This window comes from Narcine bancroftii, chromosome 5 (genome assembly GCF_036971445.1).
Source record: "Narcine bancroftii isolate sNarBan1 chromosome 5, sNarBan1.hap1, whole genome shotgun sequence".
Classification (NCBI taxonomy): domain Eukaryota; kingdom Metazoa; phylum Chordata; class Chondrichthyes; order Torpediniformes; family Narcinidae; genus Narcine; species Narcine bancroftii.
Window position 1 is genome coordinate 111,646,030 of NC_091473.1, and position 24,696 is coordinate 111,670,725.

At 42.0% G+C, this 24,696-nt stretch overlaps 2 protein-coding genes across 3 annotated transcripts in view; one reads left to right on the top strand and one right to left on the bottom strand.

The window, feature by feature from the left end:
• Nucleotides 1–3,107: 3,107 nt before the first annotated feature.
• Nucleotides 3,108–24,696, bottom strand: part of ipp (intracisternal A particle-promoted polypeptide) — a 78,251-nt gene continuing 56,662 nt past the window's right edge. The window contains exon 8 of the mRNA XM_069938766.1: nucleotides 3,108–7,378. Coding sequence (XP_069794867.1) covers nucleotides 7,355–7,378 — 24 coding nt within the window. The 3' untranslated portion in view covers nucleotides 3,108–7,354. The remainder of the gene's footprint in view (nucleotides 7,379–24,696) is intronic.
• The window catches only part of LOC138763871 (riboflavin-binding protein-like), a 34,040-nt gene continuing 20,127 nt past the window's right edge, over nucleotides 10,784–24,696 (top strand). The window contains exons 1-5 of one of the 2 annotated variants that reach the window (XM_069938771.1): nucleotides 10,784–10,877; nucleotides 13,550–13,708; nucleotides 16,761–16,860; nucleotides 19,426–19,554; nucleotides 21,768–21,876. In XM_069938771.1, the coding sequence (XP_069794872.1) occupies nucleotides 13,567–13,708; nucleotides 16,761–16,860; nucleotides 19,426–19,554; nucleotides 21,768–21,876 (480 nt within the window). In that variant the 5' untranslated portion in view covers nucleotides 10,784–10,877; nucleotides 13,550–13,566. Of the gene's footprint in view, nucleotides 10,878–13,522; nucleotides 13,709–16,760; nucleotides 16,861–19,425; nucleotides 19,555–21,767; nucleotides 21,877–24,696 lie in introns of those variants that run through there. The other variant, XM_069938769.1, reaches the window with a different exon arrangement.

Below are 24,696 nucleotides of genomic sequence, written 5' to 3' on the forward strand. Positions count from 1 at the left end.
AGTAGAAGGAAATAAAGCACCTGCAGTAGCAGTTGCTTTAGACGCAGAGAAGGCCTTCGACAGAGTAGAATGGAATTATTTGTTCAAAGTATTGCAAAAATTCAGTTTACCGGAGAAGTATATTAATTGGATTAAAGCATTATATAAGGGACCGTTAGCGAAAGTGACAGTAAATGGACATGTATCAAAGCAATTTAACTTAAGCAGGTCAACGCGGCAGGGATGCCCACTATCACCTTTATTGTTTGCGTTAGCTATAGAACCACTAGCAGAATTGATAAGAATAGATAATAATATAAAAGGAATAAAAATAAAAGACAAGGAATATAAAATCAGTCTATTTGCGGATGATGTTATAGTGTACTTAACAGAACCAGAACTATCAATAAAAGAATTATATAAGAAATTGAAGGAATATGGAGAAGTGTCGGGTTACAAGATAAACGTAAATAAAAGTGAAGCAATGCCTATGAATAATGCGGATTTCTCAAAATTTAAGAAGGAATCTCCATTAAGATGGCAAATGCAGGCAATAAGATACCTAGGTGTACAAATAAACAAAAATCTCGGCCAACTATATAAACTCAATTATTATCCACTAATGAAAAAATTACAGGACGATTTAGAGCATTGGAAAGATTTACCACTAACACTAATAGGAAGGATAAACTGTATTAAAATGAACATTTTTCCAAGGATATTATACTTATTTCAGGCATTGCCAATACAACTGACAGAAAAATTCTTCAAAGAGTTAAAGAAAATAATAAGGAAATTTTTATGGAGAGGGGGGAAACCGAGGATAGCACTAGATAAATTAACAGAATGGTATAAACAAGGAGGCTTACAATTGCCAAACTTTAAAAATTATTATAGAGCTGCACAATTAAGATACCTCTCAGATTTTTATCAAACAAGGGAAAAACCAGACTGGACGAGATTAGAATTAGATAAAATAGGGGAAAAGATACCTGAACACATATTATATAAATGGGATGAAAAATTGGTACAGCATAGAACTTCTCCAGTATTACATCATCTCCTCAATATTTGGAAGAAGATTCATGTAGAAAGAAATAAAACAAATTATCAATTACCAAAACTAATATTGACGCAAAATAAGTTACTCCCTTTTACAATAGATAACCTTTCCTTTAGAGAATGGGAAAAAAGGGATTAAAAGAATAGAAAATTGTTTTTCAGGAAGTAGATTCTTATCCTTTGAACAAATGAGAGATAAGTACAATATAACTGGAGATACAGCGCTGGCATATTACCAATTGAGATCCTACTTGAAGGATAAATTAGGAAGCAGTTTGAGTTTGCCAGAGGGAAGTAACCTTGAATATGTGATTACAGATACAATGTTAATCAAAAGATTTATAACAAATATGTATATTAAACTGCAAGGAAAGGAGAATGAGGAAACAAATGGTAAAACTAAACAAAAATGGGAACAAGATTTAAATATAAAGATAAAAAAGGAAACATGGGAGAAATTATGTTCTGGAACGATGAGAAATACAATAAATACGAGGCTGCGTATGATACAATATAACTGGTTACACAGACTATACATTACACCTCAAAAGTTAAATAAATGGGACCCAACAGTATCTGATAGATGTTTTCGATGTAAAAAAGAAATGGGAACAACAATTCATGCAATCTGGACATGTGAGAAAGTAGAAAAATTTTGGGAAGATCTCAATCAGATATTAAATAAAATAACAGAAAACAATATACCAAAGAGTCCAGAGATCTTTCTCCTAAGTAATATAAAAAACAAAGAATTTGGAATTGATTTGGAGGATGCACAAAAAAGATTTGTTAAGATAGCTCTAGCCGTAGCAAAAAAATGTATTATGTCAACCTGGAAATTGGAAGATAATCTGAAAATACAACAATGGTATATAGAAATGAATAAATGTATTCCATTAGAAAAAATTACATATAGTTTAAGAAATAATATTGAAATATTCGAACAAATATGGGAGCCTTACATTAAATACAATAGCGAAAACCTACCGGGGACAATCATTACCTAAGTTGTTGGAAGGAGAAGGAAAGAAAAGAATGGACTCAGTAGAATTTCTGGTGTATTTTTGTTGAATGACAACATTGTCTGACTGGTTTAATGTAACCTAGATTGTATACCTTAAATGGATGGGAGGGGGGGTGGGGGGGGTGGCTTGGGAGGAGGGAGTGGGGGGGGGGAGAAAATGTCACTGTATATGTGTGAAAAGGAAAAAGTGTGTATCATTGCTAATGTGATTTATGGTGTGAAAAATAAAAAATTTAAAAAAAAGCCAGGGTGTCCAAAGGAGAGGATGTGTGTGACAGAAGGACACTTGTTAACTCTAAAGAGGGCTTTCAAAAAACTCATGTGACAGAAGGTCACTTGTTCACCCTAAAGAGGGCTTCGGAGGAGTGAACCTCATGTGGTGACTAGGATGTCAGTGTGAAAATTCCCAGGTGAAGAAAGTAAAGGTGGTTGTTGCCACATTTGGAATTCAAGCAAGTCTTGTGTTCCCCTGATAGGGTTGAAAGTCTACAGTCCTCTGGATGCAGCCTCAAACTAAAAGACCAGTGGGCAATGAAACAAATAATACCAAGCTTGGAGACCACATCAGTGAGCTGTTCCATCTCGACTGACTTGACATGACTGATGTGGGGGTTTTGCTTTGGTGATTTTTCGGGTCATTTCAGCTTGGGCTCTAATGGTCTGGGGTCTTTTTCCACACATACCGTATAAGGCTGGTGTTGGGTGTTAAGTTTATCAGGTTAATTCTATTATTATCAGTTTGTTAATAAATTTTGTGTTAAACTTAACCTATTTGTTATTTGTCTCTCAATTGCTGCTGGGGAGCGGAATGGTCATATTTATGGAATGCTGTGCAAATGTAAAACTCATTTTATTTTTCAATTTGAGGGTCTCATAGTGGTTCAGTGAGTAGAATTCCTGCTTCACAACAACTCTTAACTCTCTATATCAATCACATCCCAAAGATACGTGGGTTTGTAAAATACAAATTGGCTGCAATAAATGGTCTCTGTTGATTAGCTGAGAAGTTGATGCACAATCAATAACTCCAAAAGACTAGAAGTTATGTAAAACTGATAGGCTTTTATTAGCAATAGATTGGAGGGACGTCCATGCTGTGAGACAGTCACCTTTATTCAGGAGTCTGTGGGAGGAGCCACAGGTACAGTCAGCCAAAGGGGTGTGTCCAGACAGCTAAATATATGGACAGTGGTTTACCACATTTACCCCTTGTTTTACAGGGTGAAGTGAGTTAGGTCTTTCAGGTGGTCTGGTCTGCCACTGCAACCGTCGTAGTACCTGTTGCAGCTGTGGTGCAGCTGTTGAGTCTATCCTTGGTGAATGCGTGATGTTGAGTCTAGCATGACATCCACTGGGTCTGGGGTAACACACCATGGCCCTAGTGTATCGTGGGTAACAATAGGTGAAAAGGGTGCAGGATGATCAATAATGGTCTCAGGAATCCCTGAGGGCACCATGTCCCTAAGAGACCGTGTCCTCGTACCCATTAGGGTTCGCCATATAGGTGTATTGGAAGTTGGTGTGGAGGAGATGGACCCTTTCAACAAGTGGGTCAGACTTAGGACTCCTCGTGTGCTTCTGGAGTAAGACTGACTCTGGGTACGTCAGCTGGGCTGGCAGCATGGTCCCTGAAGCAGACTTACAAGGGAATGAAAATATTCTTTCATGTGAAGGGGCATTGGTGCATGTATATGGGAGTGATCTGATTGAGTGGAGCACCTCTGGGAGGATATTTTGCTAGCTGGAAGGCACCTAGACCACATAGAGTGTAGCATTCTCTCTTTCCACCTGCCCGTCTCCTCGGGGGTTGTAATTGGTGGTCCTGCTCATGGCAATGCCTCTGGCCAGCAAGTACAGATGTAGCTCATCACTCATGAAAGAGGACCCCCTGGCTGCAATGGATATAGCAAGGGTATCCAAACAGGGTGAAGAAATTGTGTAGGAACTTGATAACTGTAACAGATGTAATGTCCGAGCAGGGGATGGCGAACAGGAATCATGAGTATTCATCAGTGATGTTGAGGAAGTACATGTTGCAGCCAGAGCAGGGGAGGGGTCCTTTGAAATCAATGCTCAGCCGTTCAAAGGATGCGTTGCATTTATCAGATGCACTCTGCACAGGCCTGGCAGTTTCTGATCATAGTCCTGATCTCCTCAATGGAGTAAGGCAGATTGTGGGCTTTGATAAAGTAGAAGAACCTGGTGACCCCAGAGTGGCAGAGGTCATTGTGGAGGGCTTGCAATCAGTCTCTTTGCGCGCTGGCACATGTTCCATGGGATAAACCATCTGGGGCTCATTGAGTTTCACAGGCTAGTACAAGATATCATAATTGTAGGTGGAAAATTCAATTCTCCATCTCAATATTATGTCATTTCTGATTTTACCTCACTGCTGATTGTTGAACATGAGGGCAAACTGCACATTGGTGAGTCAGCAAGGTAAATCATTTCCCAGCGAGGTAGTGTCTCCAGTGCTGTACTACCTCGACAATGGCTTGGGCCTCCTTCTCATGTGAGAAGTGTCAAATTTCGGGGCCCTGGAGAGTGTGGTAAAAGAATGCTATGGGTTTGCCCTCCTGGTTAAGGGTGGCAGCCAGGGAAAAGTCGGACATATCGCTCTCCACCTGGAACATGGTGGATTCATCTACAGTGTGCATCATATCCTTGGCTGTGTTTGTCTTGATGAGGCGGAAGGCCACACGGGCCTCTGATGTCAGGGGAAAGGAAGTGGATTTATAGACGGGACAGACCTTGTCTGCATAATTGGGGATCCACCGGACATAGTAGGAGAAGAACCCCAGGCACTTTTTCAGGGCTTTGAGGCTGTGAGGAAGGGGGAGTTCCATAAGCGGACATATGTGATCGGGGATGGGACCAATGACTCCATTCTCCACAATGCAGCCAAAGATGGCCAGGTGAGTTGTGCAAGATACACATTTAGCCTTATTGTATGTAAGGTTAAGGAGTTTGGCGGTCTGGAGGAATTTTTGGAGGTTGGCGTCATGGTCCTGCAGGTCATCAACGCAAATGGTGATGTTGTCCAGATATGGGAATGTGGACTGCAGCTCATACTGGTCTACCATTTGGTCTACCTCCCATTGGAAGACCAAGACCTTGTTGGTGACACTGAAGGGAACCCTCAGGAAATGGTAGAGATAGCCATCTGCCTTGAAGCCAGTATATTGGCAGTCCTCTGGATGGATGGTGAGCTGGTGGCATGCTGTCTTTAGATCAATGGTGGAGAATACCCAATATTGAGCAATTTGGTTTACCATATCAGATATGCAGGGATGAGGGTACGTGTCCAGCGATGTATATCTGTTAATGGTCTGACTGTAGTCAATGACCATTCTGTTTTTCTCCCCATTCTTCACCACCACAACTTGGGCTCTCCAGGGGCTGGTGCTGGCTTCAATGATCCTCTCATTGAGTAGCCGTTGCACATCCAACATAATAAAGACCCTGTCTCTGGCACTATACAACCTACCTTTAGTGGCAACAGGTTTATAGTCGGGGGAGAAGTTAGCAAACAATGGTGGAGGGATGATCTTGAGTGTTGAGAGTCTGCAGGTCGTGGGCAATCATCGGGTTGCTGGCTGGAAATGGTGGGGGAAGAGGCCAGAGGGATTTTTGCTGGTGGAGTACAGCAGGTGGTTTAAAAACTGCTGGTTACAGAGAGTGAATGGGAGATGGGGCCCATCATAGTTCATCATCACATTTTCAAGGTAGCATTGAAAGTCCAGCCCCAGAGGCACAGCAGCTCAGAGGTGTGACACCACCAGGAGTTTAAAGTCTTTGTAGTCTGTGGCCCACACGGTCAGGGTCACTACACAGTAGGTGTGAACATAAGCCATAAGGGACTTTGAGGCCAAAGAGACTTTGTGGCTTATTGCCATTACCATAAAGAAGTAACTCTGCACCGTGTCGGTGTGGATGAAGCTCTTTGTTCTCCAACTATCGAACAGGCAGCTCACCTCATAGCTGTTAACCTGGATATTTGTCATCGACCTGACAGGTTGGAAAGGGCTATCTTGATCCAGTGTGATGGAGGCCAGTACTGAATCACTGTCTGTAGATGTGGTGGAGTGTTTGGGTATTCAGTCCCAAAATGGAACCGTCCAAGATGGCAGCCCCCACAGCTCACATGCGGTGCTGCTGGATTTCAGATATGGCAGCATCCAAGATGGCGTCCCCCATGACCTGCAAGCGGATCTTCTAGGTTGGGGTGACTTACACACCTTCATGTAATGTCCTTTCTTTCCACATTAGAGTAAACTGTATCTTTCGCTGGACAGCGTTTCCTCAAGTGCTTGTTCTAGCCGCAGAAGTAGCACTTCAGGTGCTCACGTAGTACAGTGACCGTGATTGGGTCACTGGCGAGACATGGCGGTAGCGGTGTTAGGTGCTTGTGGAGTACAGCAGCTGTAGTCGGATCGATGGCTGGACATGGCAGTGGCAGTGTTCCACAGGGTTGCGGCCTTCCCACATCCCAAGATGACGGCATCCGAGGCAACCACGAGGTGGACACAATGTTGGTTGAGTAGGCTTCCTTATTCTGAAGGGTCACCTCAAGCGTGCTTACCAGTTCGACTGCCCTCACCTTGCTCCAACAGTCTCTGCCGGATGTAGTTCGACCTGATGCCCATGACTTAAGCGTCTCTGTTCAGGTTCTATGTCATGGCCTTGCAGTCATAGGCCCATCTGAGAGCTCGCAGGGCCCAGAGGTACTCAGCACTTGATTCCCCGTGTCGCTGTTTTCGGGTAGCCAGGAGGTGTCTTGCATAGATCTCATTTTCCTTCCTCAGGTACTGGCCTTTCAGAATGTCCATCAACCCTGGGTACGACTCAGTGTCCCTGATCATTGAATATACCAGGGGCCCAACCCAAGAATGTAGTACCTGCAGCTTGTCATCCTCTAATCGAATGATAGTAAATGATTCCTGCAGAAAAGTTTTGAAGCAATGCAGCCAGAGATCGAAGTTGTTGGAGGTTTCAGGAGATTGTGGGTCGATTTCCAACTTCTCTGGTTTCAGGATCTGCACCATTATCAAAATTTATTCCTAACAATATTGATGAACCATCAATAACTCTAAAAGACTTGAAGTTATGGAACACTGATAGGCTTTAATTAGCCATAGAACGGAGACACATCCATGCTGGTCGACTGTCCTGATCTTGGGAGGGGGCTTTGGGACAGTCACCTTTATTCAGGAGTCTGTGGGAGGAGCCACAGGTACAGTGACTCAGAGGAGCATGTCCAGTCAGCTACAGTGGTTTACCACAGTAGTACTATTTACAAGCAGTTGAGGGAATCTGGAAAGAACAAAATGGAATAACATAAGATTAATGTAAATTGGTTTGATGGTCAGCACAGATATTTTATGCCAAAAGTCCTGTTTTGAATTCTCTGAACATCTAACAATGACCCAGTTATATATGAATACAAGATGTACATTTTCAGTTGATACCTACATTGTCTACCAATATTTTGAACTCCTGGTCCAGCCATGTTCCAGTTGGCACCTGTACTGACAATAACCACACCAGAGTGCGAGTGTAAGACAGCTTTAATAAACTAATATGTACACCAAGAGGCCTTGTCTCTCTGCAAGACGAACCTAGAAGGCTGTAGCTCTGGACTGCTTTATATACAGGGTCACCGGGATGACCCCTGGTGACCTAGTGGTGTAATTACATATCACGACAGCACCTTCTGATGAAAAATCGTCAGCTGGATAGGTTAGCTCTGTTTTTCTATCTCCATCGCTGTGTTGCAACATGCAGCAACACAGATCAGAAAAAAATACACTAGGGTGGTGCGCAAGTGGAATATTATTTAAAGGGTGAAAAACTACAGCATGCTGTTGCGCAGAGGGACTTGGGAGTGCTTGTGCATGAATCGCAAAAAGTTAGGTTGCAGGTGCAGCAGGTTATTAAGAAGGCAAATGGAATGTTGGCCTTCATCGCTAGAGGAATTGAATTCAGGAGTAGGGAAGTAATGTTGCAACTATATAAGGTAGTGGTGAGATCGCACCTGGAGTACTGTGTCCAGTTCTGGTCTCCATATTTGAGGAAGGATATACTGGCTTTGGAGACGGTCCAGAGGAGGTTTACTAGGTTGATCCCTGGGATGAAGGGGTTGACTTATGATGAAAGATTAAATCGTCTAGGATTGTATTCGCTCGAGTTCAGAAGAATGAGAGGAGATCTTAAAGAAACATATAGGATTATGAAGGGTATGGATAGGATAGATGTAGGAAAGTTTTTTGAGCTGGCCGGGGAAACTAAAACGAGAGGACACAGTCTCAAGATTCGGGGGAGTAGATTTAGGACAGAGATGAGGAAAAATAGTTTTTCCCAGAGAGTAGTGAATGTTTGGAATTCTCTAACCAGGGAAGTGGTTGAGGCTGCCTCATTAAACATATTTAAAATTCGGTTAGATAAATTTTTACATGATAGAGGAATTAGGGGATATGGGGAGAAGGCAGGTAGGTGGAGTTAGGCCATAAATTAGATCAGCCATGATCGTATTGAATGGCGGAGCAGGCTCGATGGGCCATTTTTGGCCTACTCCTGTTCTTACTTCCTATTTTCCTATGTTCCTAACTGAAAGGGAATATGGACCCTGCAGACCTAAAAGGGTGAAAGCCTTGTGGACCTGAAAGGAATATGCCAGGGTGGTATGCAAACTGACCGTTCAGGGTGAAGGTATCGCAAACCTAACTGGAATACACTAAGGTGGTGTGCAAGTGGACTTGCAAGGTCAGAAGTTGGGACTCCATTGACCTAAAAGGATGTAGGCTCAATGGCCTATTCAAGGCGAAGTCCCGTGGACCTGAAAGGAAGACGGCAAGGTGGTGTGCAAGGGGACCTGAAATGTGAGTGCCCAGCAGCTCATGGAGGACGAGGGGCCTGCGGACCTTTAAGGGTGACAACAACATGGAGCTCAAGCAGTCCGTGTAGGTTAAAGGCCCCACATACTGAAAGGAATATGCCAGGGCAGAATATATTTTCTGGATCAGTCTAGGTGTAGTTTAAGAAGACACTTGGACTGATATACAGATTGAATTTGCCCAGTTATGTAATTAGGTCGGCATGGACAAATTGGGCATGTTTCCATGCCGCATAATTCTCTAACCTGCAGAATATTTCCAGAATATTTGCTTTTATTTATGAGTTCAAGTTTGTGCAATCTGCTTTTTCAAATGATGCTTTCAGTGCTACTTCTAAATAAATGAAAAATCCAGTTTCAGAAATAATTCATTAACTTAGTTGTGCATCTGATTGTGAAACATTGGCAAACAGAGAAAAGTTCACAAGGACAATGATCAACGACAAGGACCATCAGTCTGACTGAAACAAGGTCAGCTAGTATAATCAATTATTTCTTTATGATTGTTTCTGCACTAAATGAAAGAACGTAGCAGGGAAAATGTGTGATCAAAGATATACAATAAGTCTTCTTGTGTGGGAAGGAGATTAAATGTTTGCCTTCAATATTTGGAGAATGTGGGATTTTAAGAGAAAACAAAATGAAACACTTTTTATATTATTCCAAATTGTATAGTATTCTGTCCCAAGGATCCTTAACAGGCAAGAATACGCAAGCCAATACATTAAAGATGTGGATGGCAAAAAAAAGAAATGAAATCATGCGTGGCTCTTTCAGGATGGACACTGCAGGCATCCAAATGTTTTTGAAGCAGGAACTTAAATTTGGCTCTTCTTTTGAGGATTATCTCCAGAGATCTTATTGCGGGCACAAAGATGTTTAAGTATATGTCCACACCATGCCTTATGATTATTGGGAGTGCCCATTTCTGTACACATTAAAAGCTAAAGTTGCTATTGTGAGTTTCTATCCACCATAATCTGAATGAAGGCTACAATGTTGTCATCAGGCCATGGTTTGTATCAACTATAAAATGGAACAAATACTTGCATCTATATTGTACCTTTCTTGGCCACAGGGTACCTCAAAGTGATTTATAGGTAAGAAATGTGTCTTGAAGTATGTCACTTTTGTGACATTAGAAAAGCAATAGTCAGTTTGCTCACAGCAAGTTCAAATTCCGACAAACAGCCACATAAAACAGTTTTATTGTTGATGTTGATTTAAATATTAATGTTAGTCACAATTGTGGAGTTAACCGCTCTAAGCCATAAGGTATTTTCTTTCGACAGGGCATTGGAATTACGAATAATTTGAAAAAAGCATTCATTTCAACATGTACTAAAGTGTCTGCCTGGATTTTTGTACCTAGTTCCTGAAAAAAAACAGGCCCTGAACCTTCTGATTCAGATGATAGAAATCCACCAACTGAGCCTCAGCTGATACGAAATGATTAACTAACTGCATTTAAATGTGGGCTGAAAGAGGTGACGTAAACTCATGTGGCTGATCTCCCATCAACTTGAAACCTGCCTTAAAGTTTAAAAGAGCAGAAGGGTTAAAAGCCAATCAAAACAGAATTTTAAATGTCAAAATTTGTTTTGATGGCATGGAATTTATTTCCATATCTAATATTGATCAATTTTCTCAAACTCAGTGAAAATTAAAAGGAAAAAGACAAACCATTTATCTTCTTCAAATAATGTGGTGAATTGTTTATCTCCAACTCTTGGTCAATACCTTATCACTCTTATTTACATTTTAGATTATCCAGAGTTCAGAAAATACATTTATGGTTAAAGGCAGCCGCTGTAACAATTTATCCAATGAGAGAGAGACAGATTATAGAACTCGTGTGATATAAAAATGATTAATACCAGACAGGGAAGTTAGTTTTTAATTTGATCATCACAGCAACAGGTAAAAGATCTGCAGTCTTATAATTGTTTGAAATAGCTGCTTTCTTGATAGATTGAAGTGATCAGTAATATTAATGTGACTGTTGAAAGTGGGTAAAACCATTCTGTGAATCTGTAGTCTCAGACTGAAAATGAAAAGGAAAATGAAAAAAACATAAAAAGGGAGAATACTTTTTAAAACTTAAATTAATTCTCCATTCTTGATATTTCAAAATGATGTTTAGTTTTATGAAGATTTGGTTTCTCTCACAGTTTGGACTCTGACCTTTCTCTTTTTTCTCATTTTAGCATTCTTTTCTTCATAAAATTTTTTCTGACATTTACTCTGTGTGCAATCTTTCTGTTTTCATTTTGTATTTTTTCTTTGATCTGTCTTTCTCTGTATTTATTCTATTCTCTTTATCGCTGGATAATTTTATTTATATTTTGTGTATGTCACATATTTACATGCTTTCCTGAATCCACAATACGCAAATTATTTTTTCATAATTAAATATCTATTTTTCAAAAGCTGATTTACCAAAAAAATCAATGTATCATGCTGTGTTAGAAAATGCATTAGATCATTATAAAGAGAACAATTGAACAGTTTAGTGCTTCAAGAAAGTACATTTTAGTACTGCAGCTACTATATAAAACCAGACTTTGAACTGTATATTTTTGAAAGCCTTAGATCAAAATCTTAGTTTTGCCTGAGGGACAGGGGCCTCATGGAGGTGCCGTGACTCACACTGCAGCCTCACGGTTCCAGTGACCAGATTCAGTCCTGAGGGACAGGGGCCACATGGAGGTGCCGTGACTCACACTGCAGCCTCACGGTTCCAGTGACCAGATTCAGTCCTGAGGGACAGGGGCCACATGGAGGTGCCGTGACTCACACTGCAGCCTCACGGTTCCAGTGACCAGATTCAGTCCTGAGGGACAATGGCCACATGGAGGTGCCGTGACTCACACTGCAGCCTCATGGTTCCAGTGACCAGATTCAGTCCTGAGGGACAGGGGCCTCATGGAAGTGCCGTGACTCACACTGCAGCCTCACGGTTCCAGTGACCAGATTCAGTCCTGAGGGACAGGGGCCACATGGAGGTGCCGTGACTCACACTGCAGCCTCACGGTTCCAGTGACCAGATTCAGTCCTGAGGGACAGGGGCCACATGGAGGTGCCGTGACTCACACTGCAGCCTCACGGTTCCAGTGACCAGATTCAGTCCTGAGGGACAGGGGCCACATGGAGGTGCCGTGACTCACACTGCAGCCTCACGGTTCCAGTGACCAGATTCAGTCCTGAGGGACAGGGGCCACATGGAGGTGCCGTGACTCACACTGCAGCCTCACGGTTCCAGTGACCAGATTCAGTCCTGAGGGACAGGGGCCACATGGAGGTGCCGTGACTCACACTGCAGCCTCACGGTTCCAGTGACCAGATTCAGTCCTGAGGGACAGGGGCCACATGGAGGTGCCGTGACTCACACTGCAGCCTCACGGTTCCAGTGACCAGATTCAGTCCTGAGGGACAGGGGCCACATGGAGGTGCCGTGACTCACACTGCAGCCTCACGGTTCCAGTGACCAGATTCAGTCCTGAGGGACAATGGCCACATGGAGGTGCCGTGACTCACACTGCTGCCTCACGGTTCCAGTGACCAGATTCAATCCTGAGCTCTGATGCTGCCTGAATCTAATTTTCTCTTCGTCCCTATGATGACGTGGGTTTCTTCTGGGTTCTCCAGTTTCCTCCCACAGTTGGTTAACAGGTTGACAGTCCATGCAAATTGCACTAGTCGTGCAAGTCAGTGTGGCAGGACAGGTGGGGATGGGTCATGTGCATGAGTGAGAATAGGTTACCGAGAAGTAAGGGGGGAATAGAATTACTCTGGCTGTCAACCTGTCATGAGAAACATGAAATATAAAATGTTTAGCCAAGTGAATTTCTGCAAAGATGTTCTTACTGTTTCTCTTCTATTTGACCCTGCTCTCAGTTGCAGACATTTAACAATGGCTATATCCTAAAAGCCATCTGCATACGTTTTAGGGAAAAAAAAGCTTTTTATTTCATAGGTATTTGGAAATTGTTTCTCTCTTTGCAAATAGTTTTGCTCAATTTCCTTTTATTTCATAAAGGACCAGACATAGTTTGATTATTACTGAAGTGTTTCCAAATTAAACTTGGCTTTACTCAACCTGATTCATGAAGGTAAAACCAAGATACTTGCTTCCTGAAACTGATTATGAGCTTTTCTTACCTTGGGACCATGCTATTTCAGAGTTAATTACCCGACTTACAAATTATTCCATTTCAAGTCATCATTCCTTGCAACGTCAAAGATGCAGTGTCATTCGACTTAAAAAATGCACCAGAGAAAGCGTCTAATAAGAGTTGAAAAATTACCTGGTGTCCACAGATGTTGCCTGGTCTATTCAATATTTACAACATTTTCTGTTTTTATTTTTAACTTTGAAATGATTGACATGAGGAAATGTTTAATAGATCTAAAATAGTGTATCATCACCACTCTTTGCTCATGGGTGAAAAATTAGTTTGGGATTAGGATACTTAAGATCTTTGTTAACTAAATTTATTACAATTTTTTAAATATCTGGAAGCAATTTATTCAAGCAGAAAATATTCAAAATAAATGATCAGCAGACAGGTTTGTTCTGCTGTCTCTTGCAGGATCAAAATCAACGATCATGATTACCTTCCTGGGTGCTTCTTTTGCAATATTGTCACTGGTAATTCATTGCCAAGGAGAAAATTGTCTGCCAGGAAAATATCACAAATCATCACCTGGTCCCGAGCCTGGAATGAGCGAGTGCCAACGATTCTCTCAATGTAAGTGGTGATGCAGAAAGAGATAAAAAGTTAAAAGATCATTTCATTGACCAGACAAAGAAAAAAAAATTACGTTATGTTCCAAAGAAACATCCATACTGCCTACAACCTAACCGTTATATAAGCTTCATGGGGAAGTGCTGGAAGTGGGTGCAAAGGTTTAGAGGGAGTTGGAAGTAAATGGGACTAGCTTGGTTGGTATGGACAACTTGGGCTGAAGGGTCTGCTTCCATGCTATAAAACTGATTCTATGAAATCTGGATCCCTTTCCCTCCTCAATCCTTTGGACTTTGGAATTAAAGTACATATCAGCTATTTAACCAATCTTATGAAGTTTTTCGAGGAGGTTACCAGGAAAGTTGATGAAGGAAAAGCTGTGGATGTTGTCTACATGGACTTTAGAAAGGCCTTTGACAAGGTCCCTCGTGGGAGGTTAATCAGGGAGGTTCAACTTTTAGATTGACCCTGTATTGAATGTGCCCAGAAGTATTGAACTGCACGTTTCACAAACATTTCTACGACTGATTCCACCCGCATTGAATTCGCCCATCGTTATTGAATGAAGATCTATCAGGACCAATGCCTGAAGAGGGCACACAAAATCAGTGAACCGGTGCGGACTCGAAAGGCCAACATGGCCTGTTTCCGCTCCATAAATGGTTATATGGTTATATGGTTATGGTGTCTAATAGATTTCATTTCCATGAGAAAGCATCCTCGCTGCCAATCCAACAAGCAACCAATGAACTATTGGCACATCCATTGAGAACGCACGATTAGACATTCCAAAGGGGACCACTCCCTTCACAACTTTCTTACAGATCATCATCAACAATATCCTTCTCTTGTCTATAAATCACACAAATGCTGAAAATGTAACACCTTTATCTCTCCATCCATTGGCCCAAACAGACCCTGGAAATGAAGCCGCAATTCAATTGTACTTCTCCTCCAGTGCATTGTATTGGGTGCTCACAGTATGGTTTTCTCTAAACTGGAGAAGTCAAATGTAGATTGCAAGACCATTTTCCAAAACTTTCAGTCTCCAGGGATCACCCTGTGCTTCAAGATACCAGGGATTTCAGTTCTTCAATCCATTTCCACTCTGGCCAATCTATTTATATCATCCTCCAACTATGGTAAATAGAACCCTCAAGGATGATACTCAGGTAGATGGTGTGGTGAAGAAGGCATTTGGAATGTTGGCCTTCATAAATCGGAGTATTGAATTCAAGAGTAGGGAAGTTATGATGAAATTGTACAAGGCATTGGTGAGGCCAAATTTGGAGTACTGCGTACAGTTTTGGTCACCAAATTATAGGAAAGACATAAACAAAATGGAGAGAGTGCAGAGAAGGTTCACGAGAATGTTGACAGGATTTCAAGGTTTGAGTTACAGGGAAAGGTTGTGCAGACTGGGACTTTTTTCTCTGGAGTGTAGAAGATTGAGGGGGGACTTGATAGAGGGGTTTAAGATTTTAAAAGGGACAGACAGAGTAAATGTGGATAGGCTTTTTCAATTAAGAGTGGGGGAGATTCAAACTAGAGGGCATGGTTTAAGATTGAAGGGGGAAAATTATAAGGGGAACATGAGGAGACACTTCTTTACGCAAAGGGTGGTAGGGATGTGGAATGAGCTTCCGGCAGATGAGGTGGGATCATTGGTTACATTTAAGGAAAGACTGGATAGTTACATGGAGAGGAGAGGACTGGAGGGGTATGGACCGGGTGCTGGTCAGTGGGACTAGGAGGGTGGGGATTTGTTACGGCATGGACTAGTAGGGCTGAACTGGCCTGTTCTGTGCTGTAAGTGGTTATATATGGTTATATATGGTTATATATGGTTATATCTAAGGCCCAATGTGAACTTGAGGAAGAGCATCTCATTATTTTTTTCAATTTAGTCATACAGCACAGTAACAGGCCCTTCCAGCCCATGATGCCATGCCACTTAAATCTCCCAGTTAACCTCCAACTCCTGTATGTTTTGAAAAGTGGCAAGAAACTGGAGCACCTAGAGGAAACCCACACAGACACAAGGAGAACACACAAACTCATTACCGACAGCGCCTGATTCAAATCCAGGTCGCTGGCGCTGTAATAACATTGCTCTAACCGCTTCTCTACTTCTCTAACTATGGCATCCCTAATCCTGCTGGGCATATGCATCCTGCCAGTTTCAACACTTTGGGTAACTTACCTTTTCTGTTTGTATCAGATTTGACCATTCATTCAATCAATTTTACTAATTCCTTTTTCTTTATCCAAAGCAAGCATTGAGCATTGAGCATTTGCAACATTCTCCTTTTAATTTCAGCCCTGAACTGCGTTTCAGAACTTTAACATGTCCCCTTGCTTGTTTTTTTTCTCTTTCTCCAAGTCCTTTCAATAATCTGTTAGCCAGTTTCCACTGTAAACAGTAGGATCCTATCGACAGTTGTTGAATATTAACCCTTTGGAGATATTCCTTTTATCCTACCCATTCTGCATCGTAAAGATAATTTGTTTGTTCATTTCCCCATTTCTTATGAGACCCTAACCACCTGAAATATTAACCATGTTTTTTTTCTCCACAGATGTTGCCTCTCCTCCTGAGAGTTTCCATTATTTTCTGTTTTTATTCTATCCTACTCTTTTAATCAAGATCCAATTCTCCATGAAATTTCTCCATGCTTTTCTCTGCAAAATGTTCTGTGTATTTTTTAATACTCTATGTGAAGAGATTACAGTAAATATAAAAAACCTTTGGTAAAACATTATTTCCTGGATCTAATCTGTGGCATCTCCTTCACTGTATGAGATGCCAAGATGACATTCCATTTGTCTCCAGTGTGACTGATGTCCACAAGTCAGAGTGGAATGGAGACCTCCACTCCTTCACTCTCTGTTGAATTCTATTCTCTTTTAATCATGGATTTGCTAAAGGATGTTCATGTGTTTTCAGCAAAGAAACCTCACATATTTGAATGTTGTTGGTATTTCTATATGCAAGTTTTGGAGTAAAATTACCAATTATCTACCTTACCTAGATTAATTACTTTTCTTCCAAAAGCCTCGTGCTGCTTTTCAAACTACACTGAAGAGCTTGCTGTGTCCCCACTGACTCGTGTGAATCATGTATATTGGGATCGATGTAGCCCACTTAGTTCAAGGTAAACTGATTATTACAAAGTACTGTATTCTTCATGTAAAACAGTGTTCAGCAGTAAGAGGCTGGAAGTTATGAAAACTGGTTTATATGTTCAACGTCATGAGCTCAAACCTCAACATAAAAAATTGTGAAATTAAAATAAAATTATTAGTTTGTGTGCTGGAACAAAATATGTGGTCAATGGAAAGAGGAACAGCCTTTTCCAAAGTTCTTGAAGGACCTACTATCCCTTACTTTCCTGTTCTAAATGTAATGCCCATTCTGGACAATAATTTGCAATTTTATAACTCCATTAATATATGGAACACTCAGACTGAGTTTCATCACATAAAGAACAAGAGATCAAAAAGGGGTGTAAGGAAGAAGAAATGAGGGTGAAAGAAGAAGAGATGTTGGACTTAGGAGAATTTCAGAGAGTGGAATATAGTTGATCCAGGCAGAGGACAGAAATGAAAGATGAAAAGAGGAGGATTCACAAAGGGAGATGATAAAAGCAGAAAATTCAGCATCAGTTTACATGGAAGGGATTGCAAAGAAAGCAAGAGGTGAGGAACAGTATTGGATTAAATGGGAGCTTGAGAATTCAAAATTTGTGTGGACCGACTGAGACACGATGTTAATTGTGATGAATGAATGAGATTTGGACAAGATATGTTTGTGTAGTAGTGTTTAGGATGGGTGAAAGATTAGAAGGTGAAACCATGAAATAGATCTGATAGTGGACTGAGGGGATCGCTGATGTTAAGAAAAAGAAAGTTACAGGATTTGTGAAGGTTTATGCATAGGTTAGAAATTATGACTTGAAATTGTTCACAATCTTGTTTTTACTTCGAGCTAGTGGTCAGGATCATGGGAGCAGGTGGGAGGGGGATAGAATTAGGGGCTGAGGAACTTTGTGACTTCACACATCTAAGTGTTTCAAGGAAAGATATTGTTTCTTGTCTGAGATTGGATAAGGGAAAAATGGACTGATATCTCTGAGATAAATGAGGCATGAAGAAAATTGTGAAAGGTAAGTGTAAGATAATGTCAGGGTATTTAGAGTCATCTGACTATTCGCCCTATTGGTGCCTCTCATCAATTCGATACACTTCTATTAGGTTGATAGCTTCTCCCCATGATCATCCCAGTTTTGCTCTTTCAGAGACATACCCACCCTCCCCACCCTTCCTGCAGCTTTACAAGCCTTTTTTCAATGCAAACAAAACATCTCTAATCTGAAACTTTAACTTCTTCTCTTCCCACAAATGTAGCCTAACCTACTGCATATTTTCAGCATTTATTGTTTTTGTATTAGAACATAGAACATTGCAGCACAGCACAGGCTCTTTGGTCCACAATATTGTACCAACCAATATATACAAAACAACTAAGTCCTCCCTTCCTCATAGCCCTCTTCTTTTTTATAATCTATGTGCCTAGGAGTCTCCTAAATGCACTTATTGTTCCAGCCTCCACCACCACCCCTGGCCACGTGTTTAAAAAAAACTTTCCCTTGAAGTCTTCCCTAAACTTTGCTCCTTTCACTTTGTACAAATGTCCTCTGGTGTTTGCTCCTCCCGCCCTGGGAAAAAGGAGTTGGCTGTCCACTTTATCTATGCCACTCATAATTTTGTAGACCTCTATTAAGTCATCCCTTATCCTTCATCACTCCAAAGAGAAAAGTCCACTCTGCTAACTTTGCCTTATAAGACATATTTTTCAATCCAGGCAACATCCTGGTAAATCTCTTCACCCTCTCCATACCTTCCAAATATTTTCTGTAATGAGGTGTCCAGAACCGAACACGATATTCTAAGTTCAACCCCTCTGTTTTGACCCCTCTGATATGTGATCTCACCAGAGATTGATAGAGCTGCAACATTACCTCACAACTCCTGAATTAAATCCCCTGCCTAATGAAGTCCAGCATACCATAGGCCTTCTTTCATGGTCGGTGCCAAGTGGGGCATCCATGGGCATTGCCCCCAAAATGAGGTGCTGTTCCCCACCAAACAAGATGATGCACCCCTCCATACGGTTGTGTCCATCCCTGGCCGTCAGACCCGCCCCACTCCCTCCCGCGTCACCTCAATTTTAAATGAGTGTTCTCCAAATCTTGTAACTATGCTCCTTCATTAAGATGTCAAAACATCTCAACACCTACATTCTCCTAATCTTATTATCATATATATAGATATTTAATATTAATGATCTTATCATTATTTCAACAAGATCACCTGTCGTTCAAAAGAAGCAATTGCAAATACGTATCTTTCTGTAGAACAGGAGAAAAACCATACACAATATTCCAGGTGCACACTCATAGCATACTATGTAATTGAAGTAAATCATCTTTACTAGGGCTTCATGTTATTATTTATATATTAGAAAAGCCAAATATACATTAATATTGGACTGAAATTTTATTCCTTTCTCATTATGGAAAAAAAGATGAAAGTGGGATTAGGTTGTTTTTCCGATTGAAAAGATCAGTAGACTGAAAATTGAACAAAAGTATAATGAATTACCAAAATACTGTTTATAGTTCTGGTTACCGATTATCTGTTGTTCCTCACTACTACAGATGTGAAGTATACATGAAAAAAGTCGATTGTTTCTACCATTGCTCACCTATTGCCTTCAACTGGATCAACCCCAATAACTCGTATGCAATTCTTAATGTCCCAATCTGTGAGAACTATTGTGATGACTGGTAAGTTGGTGCCTTGGAACAATTCTAACTTTAATCAAATGTTATCTTTTTTCACTGTTCAGACTTGATATGATTTTAAAAATTAGCAATACGTATTTCAGAAATACATAACATACAGGCCAACACCCCAGCACTCAGTCAGCTGCATGAGGCAGACCATATTATTTACATGTCCAAAACTAGACTCGCAAATCAGATATTCTAATCTGAGCTCTGTCACAGGAAGAGTTTACTAGGTCAATGGAAGTAAATATTTAAGGATGTACTTGAAGCTTCCTTGAAAAAATGCAACATCCTCATTGACTCGAAGGAACCTCTGGCCCATATGGAGAACCTTAAGGATGGTATTGAAAATCTTGACACTATGCAGCAGGAGCATACAGAAAAAAGCCCTGAACCATATTATACCCTCTAGCTTATTTCTGAAGGAATCTGCGATTCCCACATTGGCTTCATCCGTCACCTCAGAACACAATCAGCTGGAAGTAAAACGTTCTCTGGCGCTGCCTACGAAATGAGTATCATATTATGTGGTTCAAGCAGAAAATACTGGGTGTAGGAGTATGGTGCGCTGAGGTAACAGCAAGCAAGCGCAAAACTCAAAAGTCTGTCCATCAGGCTTTATTCCAGTAAAAGTCTGAACACCAGTTCAAGCCTTGGTGTCTCCCCATGAGACAGGCTCAGGAGGGGCCAGGTCAGGTTTATATTCAGGTCAGCTGATTGACAGCCAGCCAGGTGGAGTCAGCCCCTTCGGTGGTCTTCCTGCAGGTACAGAGATTGCCCCCTGCAGTAGGATGGTAGTCGTATCACTACAAGGAGCCTGTGAATAATACCTTCAAATGTATGAATTGAGAGATATGCTCAAAGTTTTGAAAGTGATGTCAAACATTTGTAAACTGCAAACGTAAAGTAAAACTTTCTATGCTGCAAACCTATAATGCACCTCAAATCCAATGTCACGGAAACACCATTAAATGAATCAAGATTGTTTTTGAAAATTATTATCTTTTTCTGATATTCAGGTTCTGATAGTTGTCAGAACTGTGCATTGTGGATGTCCACTGCATTAATGTCAGTACCTGGCACTTGTATAGCACCTTTCATGGCATCAGGACAAGCCAAAATGCTTCTCAGCTAATGTACTGCTTATTAAGCATAGTTGCTACAACAGTTTTAAAAAGACAACGGGGCATCTCTTGTGAGGTAGCTCTCGTAAACAACAAAGTATTACCCGTTTTCATGATCCTGATTAAGAAACACCTTTTGGCAAAGACATTACTGATCAATTCCTTGTTTTTATATTTGTATTTGAGTAATGAAACCTTTTACATCTACAGAAAAAGCCAGATTTCATTTCACAGAATTCCTTTATCTGTGCACTGTTTGCTCAGTACCTAACTGGAATTTTGGCTTCGCTTTTGTGTTCAAATCTCCGCAGTAAAACTTCAGACTCAGAGACAGCACTGTTGAGACCATGGTCACTCCTGCAAGACGACTCAAGTTCTGTTTCACTGCGTGGTAGTTTTATGACTGAGACACAACCTCCACTGCTGAGCTGATCCTTCCCCCATCTCCACACCTTACAAATCTTGTACATCTTTTCTGACTTGGAATTTAGCCTGCAGAATTTTCAAGAATTACACAGTAAATCTGACATCATGAATGTTAAGGAATTCTTGCAGGAAAGTATATTTTGCTGGTGCCACACAGGAGACTGCTGATGTTGGAATCTGAAGCCCCATACAATCTGATGACAGCCAAGCAGTGTTAGTGGGAGAAAAATAATAGTCGATGTTTCAAGCTAAACATTCTCATCAGGACTGAGAAAAGTTAGGACGGAAGCAGTGTAACGGATTTCAGAACCTCCAAAACTATCTTACAGTCAGTGTGTTATTTCTGAACGGTTAACACTGTAATGTAGGCTTTGCACTTTTAGCTCTCACAGCAATAACAAGAAGACATATTTTTCACATCATGATGTGCATATGCTGTAAGTATTACCAAGATAGTGCCTTGGGATTTTATACATTCACCTGCCCAAGCAGGTGGGATTCCAGTTCAACATCTAATTTCGAAAAGTGGATTGCAGTATCAAACTTTGTTCTTTGCTCACCCTGGAGAGCTAAGAGAACTTGTCGTCTTTTGATAGTCCAAAATGCTTCCAACCGATAACATGCTTTTGCTGCAATTCATAAATATCTGTATTTCTACAGGTTTGCAGCTTGTATTAATGATCAGACCTGTGTGAGAAACTGGATTTCTGGATGGGAATGGGATGAGCATGGAAATTACTGCAGAAATGAATGTATTCCCTACCATCAGGTAAAACAGTAATAATAGTGACTACTCATTATCTGCACACACAGTAACTTCAATAATACAATGGTATATATTTTGAATTGCTAACTACATTAATTATTAGCAGAGCTCTTATGTAAAAAAATGCTAGAAATACCAGATTTGGCAGCAGCTGTAGAAAAGAAAGTCTCACAGTCGACATTTCAGCTCAAGAATGGACTGCAACTCCCTTCCATTCCCTCAAAAGAAATTCTGGGTCAATAATTCAAGGTTGCTCTACTGTTGCTTAATAAAAGCCAGATAAATGGTGATTGTGTAGCCGCGCGCTATGTCAAGAAAGACACACCCATGAGTGTCGGCAGGTATAGCTTTGCTTTATTAGGGGTTCAAACCCAACTTTTACATGGTTCATGTTCCTGCTGACTCTCCCTTCACTGGCCCAATGGCCCGCATAACAAAAGCAGATTTCCCGCACACGGGTACATTCCTACATAACAATCCCTACTTCGTGCTGTGCTGTCCTTGTGTGTTGGCTGTGTAGTGGGGCAGCACCATTTTGGGGTAGCTGACCCTTATGCTACCCTAGCCATTTGTCCACCATTTCGCTTGCTGGGGCCAGTGCCGCTGTGGCTTTTGGTTGCGCTTGCCGTCTGGAGTGCCAGCCCAATTGCCACAGCCAGCCCCCCCACCCCCACCCCAGCACCGGCAGAACTGTCCTTGGTGCACGAAAGCAATGGCTCTGAAGGTTTTGGTGGTCTGCCCCTCTTGCGTGGTGCTGGCACCTCAACTGAGCACTCAGAGTCCAGGTCTGCCGGCTTTAACTTGTCCATGGTGAAGACCTCCATCTTGCCTCTGACCTCCAGTTTGAACATGGCTCCATTATTTTGGACAACCCGGAACGGACCCTCGTATGGCCTCTGCAGAGGTGGGTGGTGTGGAGCCCTGTAAATGAAAACATGCTCAAAGTCCTGCAGGTCTTTGGGTATGTTGGTCCTCACGTGTCCGTGCCTAGCAGGTGGAGTCAGGGCCAGGTTTCTGATTCTTTCCCGTAGTTTACAGAAGAGAGCTGCCACATCATCCTGCTGTCTGCCAGGAGATTATACAAATTCCCCTGGAACCACCAGTGGAGCTCCGTAGGTGAGTTCAGACAAAGAGGTGTTGAGTTCCTCCTTGGGTGCCATGCGGATCTCCAACAGTGCCCATGGTAGATCATCTACCCAATTAGTTCCTTGTAACCTGGTCATGAGCACAGCCTTGAGGTGCCTGTGGAAGCACTCCACTAGCCCGTTTGACTGTGGGGACAGGCCGTTGTGTGGTGTAGCTGGGCACCCCACAGGCTGGCGAGGTCAGACCACAGGCTGGAAGTGAACTGGCCACCTCTGTCAGATATAATGTGGGATGGTATCCTGAACTGTGACACCCAGGACAAGATGAGGGCTCTGGCACACATGGTCATAGATGTGTCTGCCAGAGGGACTGCTTCCAGCCACTTGGTGAAGTTGTTGATCATCATGAATGGATAGCGGAAACCCTGAGATACTAGTAGGAGTCCCACTATGTCTAAGTGGACATGGTCGAACCTTCGCTCCACGGATTCAAAGTGCTGAGGTGGGGTCTTTGTATGCCACTGCACCTTGGCCTTTTGGCACTGCATGCACACCTTTGCCCACCCGCTGACCTGTTTTCTTAGATCATGCCACATGTATTTGCTGGCCACCAGTCAGACTGTGGTCCTGATGGATGGGTGAGCCAACCTGTGGATGGAATCAAAAACCTGCCATCTCCAAGCCACTGGATGACAGGTCTGACCTGGCCGGTGGCAACATCGCACAGGAGGGTGGTGCTACCTGTATCGACTGGATGCCCTGGAGCTGCAGTCCTGATATGGTTGTCCTATAATGGGGCATGTCTGCATTGTCTTGCTGTGCCTTCACCAGTGCTATGAAATCCACCCCCTTCATTAGTGCATGGATACTCTCGACAGTGCATCGGTCGCCATGTTGTCCTTGCCGGAGATGTGTCTTACATCTGCGGTGTATTCGAGATGTAAGACAGGTGATGTTGTTGGCGGGCTGACCAGGGGTCTGAGATCTTGGCCAAGGCGAAAGTCAGGGGCTTGTGTTCTGTGAAAGCCATAAAAGACCTGCCCTCGAGGAAGTACCTAAAGTGGTGGATGACCAAGTTCAGCGCCAGTAACTCTCTGTCGAAAGCGCTGCACTTCATTTCCAGAGGTCGCAGATGTTTGCTGAAGAAAGCCAGTGGTCACCAACTCCCTTCAATCTGTTGCTACAGAACTCCGTCGATCGCCATTCCTGAGGCATCCAATATCTGCCCTGGGGTGTGCCAAAAGAGTGGCGCCTGCCAGGGATTTCTTGGCCTTCATGAAGGCATCTGCTAACTCCTCATCCCATTGTATGTCCTTTGCCTTGCCTGCCATCTGGGCTGAACAAGCGCTGCACAATCCAGGTGGCCAAGGGGATGGACCTGTGGTAGAAGTTGATCATCCCTACAAACTCCTTTAGTCCCCTGGTCGTGTTGGGCTTAGAAAACCTCCAGATGGCCTCAACCTTATTGGGTAGTGGTGTGGCCAATTAATTATCAGCCAGTAAGTTTGACTTTGGTGGTGGGGAAAGTTATGGAGGGTATTCTTAGAGATAGTGTTACAAGCCCAAAGGACCCTAAAACCCAGCAGCAATAGACATTCACCAAGACAATTGTTTTTTTTTAAAGTTATTTTTAATCAACTTTAAAGATGAAAATGGAATCAAGCATTAACTTAACTCTATACTTAATTAACCCAAATTAACCCCCTTCCAATTCGAAGCGCATGTGTATGTAATGTGT